Below are 18,308 nucleotides of genomic sequence, written 5' to 3'. Positions count from 1 at the left end.
ATATATGCGTTTGTTACTGCATTTGCATGTGGGTTTGTTTGCTTTTACAGTACATGTTTATGATATATGTGTGCATGTACAAATGCATAGTCTGTGCCTGTGTCCGCATGTACAATATGTACACGTGCATGTGAAGTATTTTGTGTTTGTTTCTGTGTGCAATAAGTGTTTGCACTTGTGCACATGTTTGCATAACATGTATGTGTGCGCGTGCGTGCGCGCGTGCGTGCGTGCGTGCATTTTCTTGTTTAAAGTTTGTGTTGATGCAGTATAATATGTTGGTATAATATCTTCGTGAAGTGCCAGATATGGAGCAGACATCAGCGATCATGGTTTACCATGCATTTAAATTCTTTGCAAGGATGCTCTAAAAAAAACAACCCCTAACCAGACCAAACAAACAACAACAACAACAACAAAAAAACCCATTCAATGTTATCCCGATCTGTCCCTGTTATACAATCTGTGCTCTAAGTACTCTTAGTAAGTTGCCCTTGGCTTATCCTTGATGTTATAAAGTCTTTATGTTGAATCAAGTGTAATACAAACTGCATTTGTCGCGTCCTAATTGTTTATATTAGTGAACAGCCCCAGTGGACGTCTTTCAGCACTACGTCTGTTGATTCTCTTTCCCTTCATGAAATTTTCCAGTCTTTGTAGAAACGACATTTCTGTCTCGTCTATTGTATTTTCACTATCTTTGGTACTTGGCCAGCATTCACAGCCCAATAGAAGGGTGGTCCACTTATAGCCTTTGAAAAGTGGGTGGTTGGCGGGTGCTCTGGTGTGGTTTGCTTCTTCTTTCCTATCAAACATCTATCGTCCTTATCTCCCCTTCATCTAAAAAAAATGTTTGTTACTCTTTTGTAACAGCTCTAATCTTCTGGCGCTCATATGACCTTATGCAATTGCGAGCGCCGTAATACTTCTACTAAAACTTTAAAATAAGCCTTTTAAAATTTGTATCATTATTTGTCATTCAGATGCTTTTATTTTTTTAGGATTGAGCTCATTTTTATTGAAACCGTCTTTAGCATTTGCAACATTTCGTTTTTGTTTCTGTCGAACATTTGGCACCAGATGTAATTATATGCTGTCGTGCTGGGCGGCTAGGTTCCCGATTATTGAAAGCTAGGAATCGTAGGAATCGACTCGGAACCCAATTACTTATTTTCTAATAATGTGATTTCTTCTGGTGGTTACCTGGATGGCTCCGAACATCTTCAGGATTTAGGATGACCTTTATTTCGGAACACTACAAGGAATCAAATTTTAAAAAAAAAAATTCTAAAAAAGAGGGAAGAATTTTTTTTTAAATGATTAAAGTTACTGGTAACAGTTGGTTTATGTAAAAAGGAGTCGGAACCTTTCCTCCGTCGCATTAATCATGGGAATCGGTTCCGGAATTGATTCTTCGCCCAGCTCTAATATGTAGCTTAGATAATTAAACTGTTGATTTTTTTTCGTTATTATCGTCTTTGCTCGTGACATTATGAAAATAGGATTTAATCCATTTGAAATATATTGCCAGGTGTTCTTTACATTTAAAAGCGGGTCTTCTACGTTCACTTTCTGTCACAACTGTATCAAGAAGCAAATGAAAGCGGATAATTGCCGGTTGCTCTGGTGTGGTTTGCTCCTTCTTCTTTATCAAACAATTATTTTCCTTATCTCTCTCCTTTCATTTGTATGCTTCTGTTTAGTAACGCGCCTAATCTTCAGCACTTATATGAACTATTTGTGTAGCAAGTGTCATATATTATTGACCCCCCCCCCCCAAAAAAAAAGCAATTGAAAGTCCTTTTCTGAACCTGCAATAACTGTTTCACCAGCATTTTTTGATGTTGTTGATACTTTTTTCATCCACACAGTACCCGCTTAAATTGTGGTAACACGACTCATAAGGCTTATTGTTCTATGCAACTTACACTCTGTGGCACGAGGTGATGTAGACAAAAGCTGTAAAGAATTTTACCACTTCCATAGATGTATGAGAATGGATTGAAAAGTAATGGAAGTCATGAAGGATTTTAAAAACATCTAATACTATGGACCTGAAATGTTCAATCCCTTGAAATGTTCCCCTCAACATTGTATGTTCCCTCTACTGTCACTTTTGGAAGGCGCAGCGGTGGTCAGCTTTTAGTATGCTTTGCAGCTCTGAAGTGACAGCAGTTGCTAGGTCCTGAATACGTGTGCCTGTGGTGTAGCGGTTCGGCGCTTCGTTTTTGCATGCAGGAGATACAAGTTCGATTCCCGAGTGGGGAGGATTTTTATCGATTGTCTTGGTCTTTCTGCCAGGATGTTGTATCCCTCTCATCCCGGGTTGGCGCTGACAGGCAGGGCCGGAAATGCGTCTCCTCAATGATCAAAGTGGGGGCATTGGGGGCATAAACGCGCCTACACTGAAAACAGGTCCTGACTACGTTCAAACTTTCGTCCAGCAAGCTTTTCTTTCAGAATAAGAAATAATTAAAAGTCACTGGGAGCTTAGTCAGGATTGTAGACTATGCACAAAGCTGTGGCCCTTTCTTTGTGGGGAACTGCATTGTCGCAGAGGAGCATTGCGTTTAAAGAGAATCCGATCTCTGGTCTCGGCTCATCAACGGAATTGCCTTATCCACGTAGTAAGAAGGAGTTGTTGTAGTAGGCCTATTATGCGGCATGATATCAACTGCAAGGGGACAACTGTAACTGAAAAAGACAATAAAAGCCTCTTTGTGCTTTGAAATTCTGGACCCAAAAAGCACGGCCCGTCTCCTTAATGTTTCGTCTATCCTCATGAAATTCAACCCGTTTTGATGAAATTCCAAAAGAGGGAATCCACTTTTCGTCTCCCAAAACAATGTCTGTTTGTCCCTTGGGCTTAAGCGTTCAAAATTGTTGAGCAATTCTGTGGCTCATTTCACCCTCCCTCTTTCATGTTCCACATATAGTAATTTAATGACACTTTTTTCCACACATTGATGTCTATACGAATATTTTTTTTAGCACCAACCGAAAGGAAATGCTACCTCAGTACTATGTTTTCAGAAATTTTACATTAAAAATGTTGAGTTTCACATGTCAAGCTTTTTCGAATGTAATTCTATTCTTGATAACGACTCCGAATATTCTAACGATTTTTTATAAGTGTTTTACGGCGCTTCAAACTGCATACGGTCATATGAGCGCGCGGGACACTTAATTTTTTTTCCAGTTTGTAGGAAATTTTGAATTTATCGATTTTAGACCACCAAGGAATCTTTAACGTGCACAACTTGCACACGGGACCTCCGAGATTTTTCGCCCTTGTCCGAGAGGGCTAGGTGTAGATCTTTACTTCCAGAAGATCAGGGGTGTGGCTGAAAGACAGCAGTGAGAAGGAGCCAAGGAGTAGCAGTAGAAAGGCTGCAGAAATAGTGAGGAGCACAGAGGAGGGGGCACAGGAGGTGAGGGGGTGGGGGCAGAAAGTGGAGACGAAAGCGGAGACGAAAGCAGACGACAGAACATTGCTAAAGAGCAGGAAAGCAGGGGCAAGGAGACAATTTTAGAGAAGAAATTTGTTTCGGTCGCTACCCGGATTCGAACCCGGGACCTTTGGGTGAGAGGCGAACACCGTAACCTCTAGGCCACGAGAGCCCCCATTCGTACGATTTTGATAAGCAGACAAACATTTGGTTTATAGCCTCATAGTCTTAGTAACTCAAAACTGCCAAAAATGTCAGATATAACTATGTAGTTCTAAGGTAGTGAAAAGTCCAGACAAGTGGCTAAGTTCCTGCGTAGAGGTATGGGTGTGCGATATGGTGCTGGATAACATCAACAGTTTTGTTGTTCACAGAAAAATTTGGGTGGCCAGAACTTGGGTCTTGAAAAACAGTGTCTGTTCCTACATTAAGTACTCTTACTCAACGATAAATTGTGCCATATGAAAAAAACAGATTTTTCACAAACATTTCCTCCAGAGCGCAAACCATGCTTTGTTACTAACTTCATAAAATGGTCAAGAGTGACATCACGTGAATCTCTTATGGTTAGTTCGAGAGCAGACGCCAAAGTCAGTATCTTTGCCGTTGGATAGAAAAACTTCCATTACTCTTTGCCCTCTGCTCCACCCTCGTATGTTTGTAATAGCGGCATGTCTTTTTGTGTGTCTTTACTTAAATATGACTTTGTATGTTTGTATGTGTGAACGTACTTGTATTTTATGTGCATATGTTTATTTTTACAATGTGTTTGTTTTGTTACGTTTACTTGTTGCATTTTATGCATAATGTGTGACTGTATATTTTTGTGTGTCAGTGATTATGTGTGTGTTTGTATGTGCTGTGTGCTTACTGTTGTGGCACGTGGCCAGTGACCTAGACCTTTGTCTTCTGTTCTTTGTCAGATGAGCAACCGTCGGAACGACAGCTTCCGACTGGCAATAGAGAGTCGTGAGACGGACCAGTGGCAATCCCCTCTCTACCTCGGACACACAACCTACCTCACATGCTTCCAGAGAATGGTGAGTAGATGACGCTGTATCGTTTGACATCCTCACTACACATCCTCATAAAGTCGCCCCCCCCCCTTTCCGCGATACACTGTCGGTCCTATCGCAAATGGACGTTAAATACGAAAGTCTGGCCTTCTGAATATCTTACAATGTTGAAAGATGCGTTAAACATATTCCATTCACCACGATACTTCACATCGCTCTCACGTTACATCCTTGCCGCATGACATCACACCCAGGCACTTCATTAGTAGCGTCAGGACCGCTTTCGCCTCATGTTGTGTCACCCCCTCATTTCATTCACATTACGTCCCTATCTCCATGGCACCCAAGCTATACCTTCTGAGCACCCAATTTTTCCCTATCGCTTCCTCATCGCCGTCGCACCCACATCACTGGCTCATTATTTTGTAGATTTTTCCAAGTGCATTAGTACCATCCAAATGTAACTCCTTGGTCAGAAACTCTCTAAGGTGGGAACAAGTAATGTCTTTGCGGATTCTCCGATTGCTTACCCGGCTACCCTTATAATGTCTTTTTCTGTTTCTTGTCTGTTTTTTTTCTGTTCTTTTAAAGAAAAACTTACCTCTTGACCCACTTCACAGGCTCAATATTTGTAGAATTTGCCATGTGCCCCCAGGAGCCTTTCACCCAACTGCACCTCCTTGTTCAGAAACCTTTAGAGGAGGAAATATGTAACATCGCAATGTGATCTTACAACAGCATTAATTGTCGTTAGTCACAATCGCCGATACAGGGGCTCGCCAGGGTTCGTTTAGTCTTAGTAGAGGTTTTACGGCGCTCGCAACTGCACGAGGTCATGTGAGCGCCAAGGGGTAGATATCAACAGAGAAGTCCTTACAGGGAATCAGTCTTACTCTGCTCACCTCTCTAGCTTCAACAGCACAAAGTCTGCTTCGACTATCAAGGCACCCTGGAAATAGCGGGCCTCAAGAGTGTGACAAACAAACAAAAGAAGAAGAGGAAAAATGACGACAGTAAGGATTAGGAAAGAAAAGGCAGCAGTTCCCTGTTGCAGTTCGGGCACAATTATGAGCATGGCATTAATGAATCAGCCCATTTACAATTCCACTGTGCTTAAGAACATGTTAATGCCACCCCCCCCCTTCTTTGAGAATGGCCTAAAGACACTTCAGTCAGTAGCACCGCCCGGGGGTGTCAGGGTTCAAATATCGCCCATGATCATACATGTTAATCACCAGTGACTTCCGAAGACCCAGGGGCGAAGCGTCTATATAATCAAAAAATCACTGCTTCCCTTTCTAATTTTAAAACGTTGTCGCTGTCAAATTCACATATAAACGTAAACCTCATAAATTAAATGTAAAAAGACGTTCATAATCAACAATGAACAGTATGCCTAATATTCAAAAAGGTTTCACTGCCACAGAAATAGCTTGCTCACCCCTCTCGGGCCACTCCATAAGCAGTCACAAGCTTTGATTAAGTAAGCTTAAAGTGAGGCTGGAAGAGTCTACCAATAGAGTTGAAGGGAACATGCGCATAGCAGTAAAAACTGTTTCATTGCCATAAATACCCTGTTGACCCCTTTGGGGCCACAGTTATAAACAATCACAAACTCTGATTATGTAAGCTAACTAACACTGAACATACCATTTTTGTTAAGGACTTTAAACGTTCGCATTTAGTAAAATGTAGAAGCGCTAAGGATAATATGTGGGAAAGGCAGTAAATCCCACCTTAAAAGTCCGGAACATGTAGAGATAATACTGTAAAGGTTGTTTGATTAAAACAAATCTGCTCTTTCTTGGTAATTATTATCTCAACTATGGAAGGACATTTTCCCGTTCACTCTTTCAGTCCCGATTTTCACACAGAATTAAATCCTAACTACAAAAGTATGCAGTAACCCGAGTGATTTCCAGTTGCCTGTATGCACGGCGAATTCGTTTACTTGTTGACCGAGACTGCAGACGGTCTTGGGACTATTTCAGAAATCAATACCCCCCCCCCCCCCCCAGTAAGTTAGGGCTAAATTTAACAGCCCAAGATGGCGGCGATTTCTCTCCACAAGTGTTGTTATCGGATTAAATTGGCTGAGTGTACAAGCCTAGGCCTCCAGATTTTTTTTGGGGGGGGCCTAGGTACAAGCCCTATGTGCTTCGTATACGGAATGAACAAGTTTGTCTGGATAAGATAAGATATAGGTTTCTGTGGTGTAGCGGTTAGGCACTCCATCTTCTCACGCTAAAGGTCTGGGTTCGATTCCCGGGTGGGGAGAATTTTTAGTGAGTGTCTCGGTCTTTCATATGGGATGTTGTATCCCTGTCTATCGGGATTAGCCCAGACAGGCAGGGTCGAAGCCCGCCACTTCATTAGTCTAAACTGCATGGGGGCGTAAGACCCCTTAAAAAGAAGACTGATATCTTATAACATAACTATGTGTTGTCTGCGTCTTCGTGTTTTGTGAGAACCGTGGGGTAGAAATGTGAGAGAAATGGAGACAGTAAGGTCGATGATTGTTGTAAAAGCATTGAGATCCTAGTAGCTATTCAAATAATTTTGTCAGTACAGTCGAACCTGCTCTATTGCCACCTGTATATGATAACCACCTGTACAAACGACCACTGCCCCCCTCCCCCTTTTATATATATATATATATATATATATTATACTGACGGTCATTAAAAACGCACCATTTTGGATTGAGCACATTTTGGACTAAAATCTATCCAGTGACATCAATTGAGGTTGACAAAAGTTCACGGGCAACAGAGGTTACCGATCGCACAAAATTTGAAGGTCCCAGTTCAAAACTGTCAATGCGCACGTGCAACATGCAAAAATCCGATGTGTCGACCTCAAACCTAAACTTTGTTCTGCGAGACAGATTTTTTGGCTGTCAGGGAGAGATTATATTCGCCCATAACAAAAACTGACTTTCTTTACTCTGTGCGACGGATTTTTTCTGCGTAAATAATGCCCCGACTTTCCATGCAAGAACGTGAAAAGGCAATTGGAATGCTCCAAGCCGGAATGGCAGCACGGCAAGTTGCTAGGCGCATGAACTGTAGTCACTCGACTGAAATCCAGTTGTCTCAACAAAATGCAGCTACTGGATATACAGCAGATCGTCGACGGAGCGGCCAACCACGAGTTACATCACCAGCGCAAGACTGTTACATTTGCCAACGTCACCTTTGTGACTGTTTCCTGCCAGTACCGGAAACAGGTCGTCAAGTGGTTGGTCGGCGTGGACCAGTATCTGAATGGCCCGTGCGACGCCGTTTGAGGGAAGCAGGACTTGCAGCCAGACGCCCGTACGTTGGTCCTGTCCTGACACAGAGGCACTGCCAACAACGTTTGCAATAGGCCAGGCAGCATTTACAGTTGACAAAAGTCGATTTGCCCTCTCGCATGCTGACGGGAGAAGATGGGTCTGGAGACGCCCCGGCGAGCCTACGCCAACTGTTGCATGCTGGACGTCGATAGATGGGGAGGAGGCAGCGTCATGGTATAGGGAGCGTTCAGCCTCGATTATCGCACACCACTGTACTTCTTCGACCAGCCTGTGAATGCCAACACGTACCAGCAGGTTAGAACCACGTCATGCCGTTATTTGGTCAACACACAGAGCTGTTGTTATTCCAACACGACAACGCCTTCCCTCACACCGCTCGAGCCACAACTGCTTTTCTGCAGGCAAACAACATTGATGTCCTGCCTTGGCCATCACTGTTTCCAGACATGGCACCAATTTAGCATGTGTGGGACGAGCTTGGCCGCCGTTTGTCCCGTGGAAGACCTCTACTCAATCTCCAAGAGCTGAGGCGTTCTTTGACAAATGAGTGGGTGCAGACTCCACAGGTGTTCTTTCAGACTCTTGTCAATTCCACGAGAAGACGCTACCAGTCCTGTATTCAGGCCAAAGGAGAACATGCACGATACTAAAGCAGGTGTTAAAAACTCAATGTACCGCTCTGAATTTTGAAAAATGAGTCATGCTTTTGTGCTCGCGGTGCCGTTTGACCTTTTCATTTCATTTCAGCTGTGAAAGTTCACAAAATGACCATAGAATGCAATGGTATACAATCTGTTTAAAAAAATAAACACATCACCATTATTTGAATTGTTTTGTAAGTAGTGCGTGTATATATATATAATATTTTTACGTAACAATGATACTGCATAAGACCATCAGTTGTCTAAGACGGTCACTTTCCTCTTCGGCTATGGTTGGCCGTCTTTGACAGTTTCAGCTGTATTCTGAGACACCAGTGGTTAACTGACGCTTTGCATGCCCCTTTTCCCTGTCTCATTACATTATCAGAAGTCAAAAGGAGGACGGTCTGTCCAAAAATAGGTCAAGAGATTTAATATGGGAAATTGTTTTTCCTTACTGCAAATCGAACTTCTTAATTTCCACCAAAAGAAGACACGTTTTCTCCCATATTTCATTTCATTACAAAAATGGCCTTTTTTTGTCTGGATAGGTCTAATGTTTCCCAACTTTTGACACGTAGCAAGGTAGGGGGTGGGGGTGTAAATATATGAAGAAGGAGGCAATAAACAACATACACACATACACAGACATGCACACGAACGTACACACATGCACACACACACGCACACTCACACACGCACACGCGCACACGCGCACACTTACACACACACACACACACACACACATGCACACACATACACACACACACATTGGAAGAAAAGAGAGAACGAGTGAGAGAGAGAGAGAGAGAGAGAGAGAAAGAGAGAGAGAGAGAGAGAGAGAGAGAGAGAGAGAGAGAGAGAGAGAGAGAGAGAGAGAGAGAGAGAGAGAGAGAGAGAGAGAGAGAGAGAGTAATTCGTGGCACGGAGCTTTGAATGGATATTTTATGACCCAGAAGTTTGTCAATGCCCTCTGTAAATTTTTTCCATGTGGAAAGTCAGTATCTCATCTGATCTTGTCTTATCTTATTTTATCTGATCTTATCTGTGAACACCAATATTGTCCCCGCCTTAACGCCACCTCCCTTCTGCCTTCTACCCTCCAAGTGACACCTCTGGACCACGGTAGGTACGTCGAGGGCGCCCCTGGTAGATCAATATGTTTTTTGTCTTTGCCTACCATTACTGTGACAATGTATTTAACTCAAACTGAATCCTGTATGTGTGGATGTTTGATTGGTGCTCTGATGAGGTTTGTTCTTTCTTTACTATCGAACTTCTGTCATTCTTATTTCTCCTTTTTGTGTGCTTGTTACTATCTTGTAACGCCTCTAATTTTCGGCACTCGCATGTCCCTATTGTGTTGCAAGTGTCGTAAAACTTTTATTAAAAAAAACAAACAAAACCAATCCCCTACCCTCCTCTTGTGTCAAAGGTCCGACGCGTGGCTAAAGAGTTCCTCCCAGACCAGGTTGACCGCCAGTTTTACGCTGACCGCTACACCTGCTGCCCGCCACCACTGTTCATACCTATCATCACATTGCTGGAGGTTCGAGTCTGCCTTGTTTGTCTGTGTCAGCTTTCTGCCTTATGATCGGTTTCTTGACCTGCATGTCAGTATGTCCTTCTGCCTGTCTGTCTATCTGTCTGTCAGCCTGAATGTCTGTCTGTTTTTTGTTTGTATGTCTTGTCTATTTGACAGCCTGTTTCTCTGCCTGTGTCTGTCTCTGTCTGCCTACCCATCTGTTTGTTAGTTTAAAGGTATCCTTATCAATGACATGTTTCTTCCTTTTTTGTTATCTACATTCATTTATTCATTCATCCATGCATCCATGCATCCATGCTTCCATCCATCCATCCATCCATCCATCCATCCATCCATCCATCCATCCATCCATCCATCATGCTGTTTTATCCACAGATCCACTCTCTATCTGGCCATCCTTCTATCCATCAATATGTCTTTTGGACTATCCTTCCATCCAGTGCATGTGTGTGTGGATACATGCCTGTATGTGTGCTTGTTTACTGTTTCGCTGTCTGTTTACACATGTATGAATTTGTAGGGCCTATGTATCTATCAGCCCATGTATGTAAATAGTGCTCCTTTGTTTGTTCATATTATTTGTGTGTTTATGTGCATGTGTTGTGTTATGTGTGTGTATGTGTGTGTTTATGTGTGTGTGTGTGTAGGTGTGTGTGTGTGCGTGTGTTTGTGTGTGTGTGTGTGTGTGTGTGTGTGTGTGTGTGTGTGTGTTTATATGACTATGAGAGTGTCTAATGTGTTTCAGTTAGTGCCCTTATATGTTTATGTTTCTGAGGTATTCTTGTGTGAGTGGGTGTCTATCAGTATGTGTGCAGGTGCTTGGGAGGCTTCACTAGTTGAGATTACTTTATTTCTCTGCCTCTTGTTACTCTGTCTGAGTGTCTTGCTTGTCTTGTCCCAGATCTAACTTCTCCTTACTTAGACTCAGACTCTTGGCTTTTTCCTGCTCTAGATATGTTATGGCATAGATGTGTTGCTCATTACTCAAACAAGCGGGTGGTTGAAGGATGCTACTGGAAGGTCATATTTCTCTTCTTTCCTTTCATGTTTCTCTGTACGTATGTATTTTTTTTTTTTTATCTATGGGTGGTTGGAGGCACCACTGGTATGTCCTACTAGTTTTTTCCCCTCTATTGTTTCTGTCTATCAGTTTAGCTTCTTCCCAGCACTGTATGATAGTTTTTGTGTTTTGTGTCAGTGTGCTTCTCTTTACTCAAACCTCTTTTTTTCTTGTACAGTATAAATGTTATTGAGCAGATTTATGTCTGTTTACTCAAACAAGCAAAAACAAATCCCTCAGGTGGGCTGCTTTGTGTACTATTGTGTGGAATCCCGTCTGATCACCTTCACTGGCCCGGTCCCCACAGCCAGCATCTTCATCTACCGGCCGGATCGACGGCACGAAGTCTGGCGCTTCTTCTTCTACATGATGGTACATGCGGGGTAAGTTACTGCCCACGTTGGGAATTACTGGACTTGAAGTGTACAGTGACTACATTACTGCCCTTGTTGACTATTGCAGTCTGCCTCTGACTATGAGCTATGGTGTTTGGAAGGTATCACTTTTGCTCCTTTTTTTTTTCTTTCCCTTTGGTTGCTTCCGTCTGTCTTGCTTTTGCTCAGCACTTCGTGACCATTATTGTATCAATGTGGTTCTTTTTACTCTAACTAAACTCTGACCATTAGCTACTACTGCCCTTTTTGAATGTCACAATCAACCTCAGACCCCTATGGACAATGGTATATCTGCCTGTGACCAAGAGTTACTGCTTTTGTTGACTCATAATAAAACAGTGATTTTTTTCTAAACTTGGTTAAGTCCATTTTTGATGAAGATTGAGTTATTATATAGTGCATTTCCATTAGTAAAGTACTCAATGCACTTTGCAATCAAGTCGGAAGTGGTAAGATAATAATTTTCTGAATCTGTTCCTTGCTTTGATTTTGTGAGGAACAAAAGTAGTTTTACTGGTTAAAGTAGAGAAATGATAACGGTCGCAGGATCTCATAACTTCTTAAAGTTGACTGAATCAAGTTGCGAAAAAACACTCTTCCCACCTCTGACAGTAAGCTACTGCTGTTGTTTGCTGGTTTTGTATGCTTCAGACCATGAATTATTGCCCATATTGGTTGTTGTAATTTTCATCTGACTCAGTTACTGCCCTCATTGACTGATGAAATCAGCCTTTGACCATGAGTTACCCTTGTCTGTTGCAGTTATGTGCACCTTCTGTTCAATGTGTTGGTGCAGGTGGCAGTGGGCTTGCCCTTGGAGATGGTGCACGGACCCTGTAGGATTGCCCTCATCTACCTGGCTGGGATTTTGGCAGGTTTGTAGGAAATACAACATATGTGATGCAACACGATGGAATCAATTTTTGGGCTAATGGAGTCATTGATATCTTCTTAAAACTTGTTAATTTGTCTTGATTTTGATGAAACAGATACTCCTCTCTCTTGAATAGAAGTTGAGACATTTGGCAATCTTTTTCTTGCTAAATTTACCTCTAACCCCAGGCGACCCCACTTCCTTTGACTGTGAATATCTCAATTTCTGTTCAAGATAGATGGGTATTTTTTTCATTAAAAAACAAAGCAAATGAATAGGCTTTAAGATTAATACATTAAGACCATATGCCCGAAAATTGACGAGCGCCTAATTTCACTGTATTGTGATACGTTTTATCTTTTCTCGTACTTTGTCTCTTTGTCTCTCAGTGCCTTTGTTTATCACTCTGAGTGGTTGGCCAACTTCTTTAATTTGGTTCTGTCGTTTCTGTCTGTCTTTCCTGCTTTTCTCTGCATTTATTCAGCAGTGTTGTGTCAGAGTTCTTTTTGTTGAAGAGAAAAAAAAAACACACACAAAAAATCTCTGTCTCTTTCTATCTATGAGCTTTTTGGTAGTCGTGTAGCTTGGACTTGTAGATTATCATTGTTTTACATTTATGTCTGAGACATTGTGGTACCTGCTGTACAATTGTTAAGTTATTGTGCTAAACTCTTATCAGCCAGAATTAATTTCATTGACTTTCCTGAACAGCTAGAATTAAACCTTTTCTGTCGTTCAGTTTTTGTATCACTACATATTTTTGACCTAGATTTATCTCATTCGCCATGTACATCTACATAATTCCTACAATAAAGTAATATCTTATCTTATCTTATCTTATCTTATCTTATCTTATCTTATCTTATCTTATTTTATTTTATTTGCATCTTCTAAATTACAGGCTCTGTTTATTTTTACCAACCCACACCACTGAGAGGAATATAATATCTCAACTTAACGGACAGATAAGGCAGAACTACATCCTTTTGCAGGAATCAAAATTCATATCTTCCTCATACAATGGCAAACAGCCTAACAATTACACCAAAGACACCAATTTGCATATGTCTCTGTTTGTCCACAGGTTCTCTTGGTACTTCTGTGTTTGACATGGACGCCTTCCTTGTGGGGTCCTCAGGAGGGGTCTATGCCCTGCTGGCTGCCCACTTAGCCAATGTGTTGTTGGTGGGTGGTAGGCCTACTTTAACTTAATGAACATGTTGTTAGTGGTTGTATTTGGCGAACTTATGTTTGGTGGTTACATTTATTGAATTTGATTTTGGTGGTTACGTTTAGTGAACTTACTTTTGGTAGTTACATAAAAGTGAATTTGTTTTTGGCTATGTAGTGAACATGCTGTGGGTGGGTTTATTTAGTCAAAGCATTGTACTAGGTGGGTTCATATTATGCTGAATGTGGTGGAGGTGGATACATGTAGTGAAACTGGTGCTGGCGGTTTCATTTACTGAACATGTTGTTGATAGGTATATTACTTTTACTGAATGTGTAGTTGGTAGGTACATTAAGTGAATTGGCCGCTGGTGAGTAGTTAACGGACATATCATTGATGGGAACTCATAGTAAAGATGTTGATAATAGTCACTTTGGTGGGTACATTTATTGAACACGATTTTGGAGGAATTTTTCAGTAAAATTGTTGTGAATGTGCACATTTAGTAAATGTATTGTTGATGGGCTGTTTTTGTGATCGGAGTTGTTGTTCGTACAAGTGGTTAATGTGTAACTGATGGGCTCTTATTGCAAATGTGTTGACTGATAGGCACTGCTGATGTGTATGTGAACATTTTGATACGTATACATTTAGTGACCCAGGTGCAGGTGGATACATTTAGTGAATGAGCTGGTGCGTACTTTTAGTGAACCAAAAGGTGATGGGCTGTTTTAGTGAATCAGATGTGTCTGGGTGTATTTAATTAATGAGTTAATTATGGTTGATGCTTATGTTTTAATTTGTGTGGGTCACATATGCCTTTGTATTGTCTTGATATTTCTCCTCTTAGTTTTCTTGTATGTTATCATTTTGTTTTCGACTTCTGCATTGTCCTCAGAATTATTCTCACATGGAGCTGGGGATCCTCAAGCTGGCGACAGTTTTTGTTATTGGTGAGTAGGAGAGAGAATCGCCCTACTTAGGCGGGCCTGATGTCTAGTACTCAATTACAACATTGTTCTATCTTGAAGAATACAGACAGAATGTTAAATTTTTGGTACTCAGAGACAAATTTGTCCCATATTAACAGATACAGACAGAACAAACTATTATAATCTGGTGCTCAGTGACATAGATTTCCCGTCTTGGTAGACAAGATGTGACCTCGTAGTGAGTCTTTGCACCAAATGATAGTTATGTTGTTGATCTGCTTCTCTTACTCTGCTAAACGGAATATAGGTAACCTTATAAATTTATTAAGGTTAACCAAGAATATTCAGATAGTTCCTTTTTTTTGTATATTATGCACTGCAAAAGCTACCAAAGAGCACTCTTACCTGCGTACATTCTGAGAACACCAAAAATATTGGTATATACTTAATCCCACATTGACTGTGTATTTATGGGTGGTTGGAGAGTGTCACTGGTAATTCCTGCTTTATTTCCCCCCCTGTTGTTTCTGCTGTGCAGTTAGTCTATTCTTTTTTTTTTCTTTCCCTTAATTAGAGTTGATGTGTTTCTTTTTACTTAAGCAATTTAAATGGCTGTTGTTAAGTTAATGTGCTTCTCTTCAAACAAACAAACAAGACTGTTTCTGATTGGAGCCACTTCTGTATAGGCTTTGCTATCTGGACCAGGTATATGTTGAACTTTTCTTCTTTCCCTCTTTTGTATCAGCTGGTCTGTCTTGCCTTTTCCCTGCACTAAGTATCTGTTATTCAGTTGACATGGTTCTCTTTCTGAAACAAACAGACAAACAAATAAGACTTTCTTTTCACAGCGAGTTCTGACGTCGGCTTCGCCATCTGGACCAGGTACTCCCAGCCCCAGGGAGAAAGTTCGCCCCCTTTGGGCTACACGCCTCACTTGACCGGTGCACTGGCTGGGCTGACTGTTGGCCTGGCTGTGTTGAAGAGCTTCCAGCAACATCTGCACCAGCAGTATATGTGTTGGCTGGCCCTAGCTATCTACACCGGCTGTGTGGGCTTTGCGCTCTTCTGGAACATCTTCTACTACTGAGCTGGACAGGCAATGGACTCTCTTTGCGTGTGTGTGTGTGTGTGTGTGTGTGTGTGTGTGTGTGTGTGTGTGTGTGTGCGCGTGTGCGTGTGCGTGTGCGTGAAAATGAGAGTGTGGAAGGAGGTTGACAGAGGAGTGACTGATGGTGAAAATTGGGAAGGGGGAGGAGAGCAGTGGTGGGGTGAGGAGAATTCCTTTTGAGCTAGCTGTGATGTGTGAATAATATTAATATTTTAAAAATATTTATCTTCAACTCCCACAATGAATCGCACAAGTCAGTATGAAGTTAATCAACTTTGCTGGACCCGATTTCTGACAATTACTGCTTGGTTGGTAAAATGCCAAATACCAGAGACTAATTCTTGCATTTCATTAGGAGATTTGAGTCTGATGTTAACTGATTGTTACTAAGTAGTGTGATCAACAAAGATCATGATGTGTGTCAGACAAGCACTTTGCAGTACATTGAATTAACACTGTCTAGTATGTTGGCAAAAGATCATGTGAGGTGTTTGACAAGGACTAGTTTATTGGACTAAGACTGCGTAGAGTGTTGGATAAAGAACGTGCACTTTGTAGGACAAGGACTCTGTGGTAGACTGGACAAAGACTCTGTAGTGTGTAGGAAAAAAGTTATTGTCGTATGTTGCACAAGGACTTTTCTAGATCATTGGACAAAGACTTTGGTGTATTGAACAAAGACGAATTTCCGTAATTTGTTGAACAAAAACCACATATTGTCTCGGAAAAGAACTAGATCTATATTGATGTGTTGAAGAATAATTTCTTTTTGTGTTGGGTAAAGCAAAGACTGCTTAGTTTATTGGAGGGAGATGGTGCGTTATATTTCCTTGTAAATAGAGAAAGTGAGATATATTCTTGATTCTTATTAATTTACTCTATAGGGATGGCGATGGGTGGGAACACATGTAGCTGACGTCTGTGTTCAGTTAGGACTAATAATAGACAGGGCCTACAGGGGATCTCCCAGGCCACCCGGTGGAATAAAATCAGGGTTTGGGAAACCGGTTAAGAATTAAGACGTTAATGAAAATGTTGCATTTGTCATGTATTTCATCTCATGGTTGTGATCATGGGATAGTTTTTTGCTACAGCTTGTATTATATATTATATTGGAGATGGGCTCACAGTGAATGCTGTGACCCAGAAGCTGCTGTTTGTGATTAATAAAGAAGTGTGTACTAAACACATTTATGAAAATGTGTGTGTGTGTTTGTTTGTGTTTGTGTATGTGTGTGTGTGTGTGTGTGTGTGTGTGTGTGTGTGTGTGTGTGTGTGTGTGTGTGTGTGTGTGTGTGTGTGTGGTGTTGTTTTCTCTGGGAGGATAAGTGTTAAGTCTGAATTTGAGGATGGACATGTGTATCTGACTGAGCTGACTGTCTGGTTCTTTTGCTTTCATGTTTAACAAAATTTATTTTACTCTCTCTCTCCTCCCCCCTACCCCTCCCTGTTTTTATGTATTACTTACCCCATTTGCATTCCTTCGTCCTCTATTGTCTTTCTTCTCTGTCCCTCATCCTCTGTTCTTTTTTATTCTATCCTTCCTCCCTACTCTCCCCCTTCTGCTTTAAATCATTCCCTCTTCCACGCCTGTCCCCCCCCCCTTCCGCTTCAGCCTGTGCCTCTGTTTGTTTTCACTCTCTCCATGAGACCCCTCCTCAAGCTGCTCTTCATCCAGAAGTCCCTTAACTGTCGCTTAAAGCGACTTCTGTTCTGTTTTCATTCAGTTGAGAAATCTTGTTTGAGTGCTAAGGTGACGCTGACCTTGAAAGTACGTGTGACGTCACATGGGCCAGTCTTCATTCGTCTAGTGACTTGAGTTGACCCTGACCCTCCCTTATGAAGACTTTCCCTCATCAATAGCTTTGTTGAATGGATGCCTTGTGCGCTTTTCAATCTTATTGGAACAATGTTATATTCTGAGGTACATTGTACAACCTCTTTAATAGCCTTACAGTGTTAAAATGGTGGGATCGCTCAACACGACAGACGGAGAATCTACTGATTGAAAAATTAATGGTTAGTGGGTGGTGCCCTGGTAGTTTACTCCTTCCTTTATATCAAACATTTAACGTCCTTACTCTCCTTCTTTTTTATGTTTGTTGTTACTCTCTTGCTTCACCTCTAATTTTCGGCCCTTATGACCTTATTGTACTGCAAGTGCCTTAACATTCTCACTTAAAAAAATATATATAATTCAGTAAGAAAAATTTTCAGATGTAACGTGTTCGACTAATTAATTTTTTTCTCTTAAACTATAGCCCAGCAGTGTGGGCGCGCTGTCAACTTAGTTGGCATCTTACTGGGCTATGATGCGAAGAACGATGATTCGAATCTACAATGAGGGAAAGCTACTAGTCTGGCTCGGTGATATCGGAAATAGACGTTACACTCAGAGATAATGCCAGACGTTATATTCTGAGGTACATTGTACAACCTCTTTAATAGCCTTACAGTGTTAAAATGGTAGTTAAGACTGTACAATTTATTGCAGTTACCATAAGTGTAGTCCAGTGGACTACCAAGTAATGGACACGTGATCGTGAGATTGCAGGTTGGGGGTTTGAACCTCAGCTCCGTTCGATGTTGTGTCATTGGGTTAAGCACGTTTCACACATCCTCCCCATCCCCCCTCCATTTGGCCCAGTCCTTTTGAAGATCGACGTTAAATTAAGAGGTTCAGCCCCTTAAATAACTTGGGACCTGCAAATCTGACGTCCATCTCGGAAAGGCCCGAGCCAAATGGACGTAGAGCTTTAAAACTCCTCACAGCAACCGAAGTTTAGAACGCTCCAGGAGGTTCGAACTGCTGCGCCGT

At 41.6% G+C, this 18,308-nt stretch overlaps 1 protein-coding gene across 1 annotated transcript in view; it reads left to right on the top strand.

The window, feature by feature from the left end:
• The window catches only part of LOC101845703 (rhomboid-related protein 3), a gene marked incomplete in the record, with an annotated part of 34,433 nt that extends 17,739 nt beyond the window's left edge, over positions 1–16,694 (top strand). Inside the window, 7 exon segments of the mRNA XM_005101524.2 lie at positions 4,373–4,489; positions 9,840–9,953; positions 11,251–11,393; positions 12,168–12,280; positions 13,364–13,464; positions 14,349–14,403; positions 15,231–16,694. Coding sequence (XP_005101581.2) covers positions 4,373–4,489; positions 9,840–9,953; positions 11,251–11,393; positions 12,168–12,280; positions 13,364–13,464; positions 14,349–14,403; positions 15,231–15,469 — 882 coding nt within the window.
• Between the last annotated feature and the right edge of the window lie 1,614 nt (positions 16,695–18,308).

Source organism: Aplysia californica, unplaced genomic scaffold (genome assembly GCF_000002075.1).
Source record: "Aplysia californica isolate F4 #8 unplaced genomic scaffold, AplCal3.0 scaffold00287, whole genome shotgun sequence".
NCBI classification, from domain to species: Eukaryota; Metazoa; Mollusca; class Gastropoda; order Aplysiida; family Aplysiidae; genus Aplysia; species Aplysia californica.
Note: the sequence above shows the minus strand (reverse complement) of the source record. Positions and strands in the feature narration are given on the sequence as shown.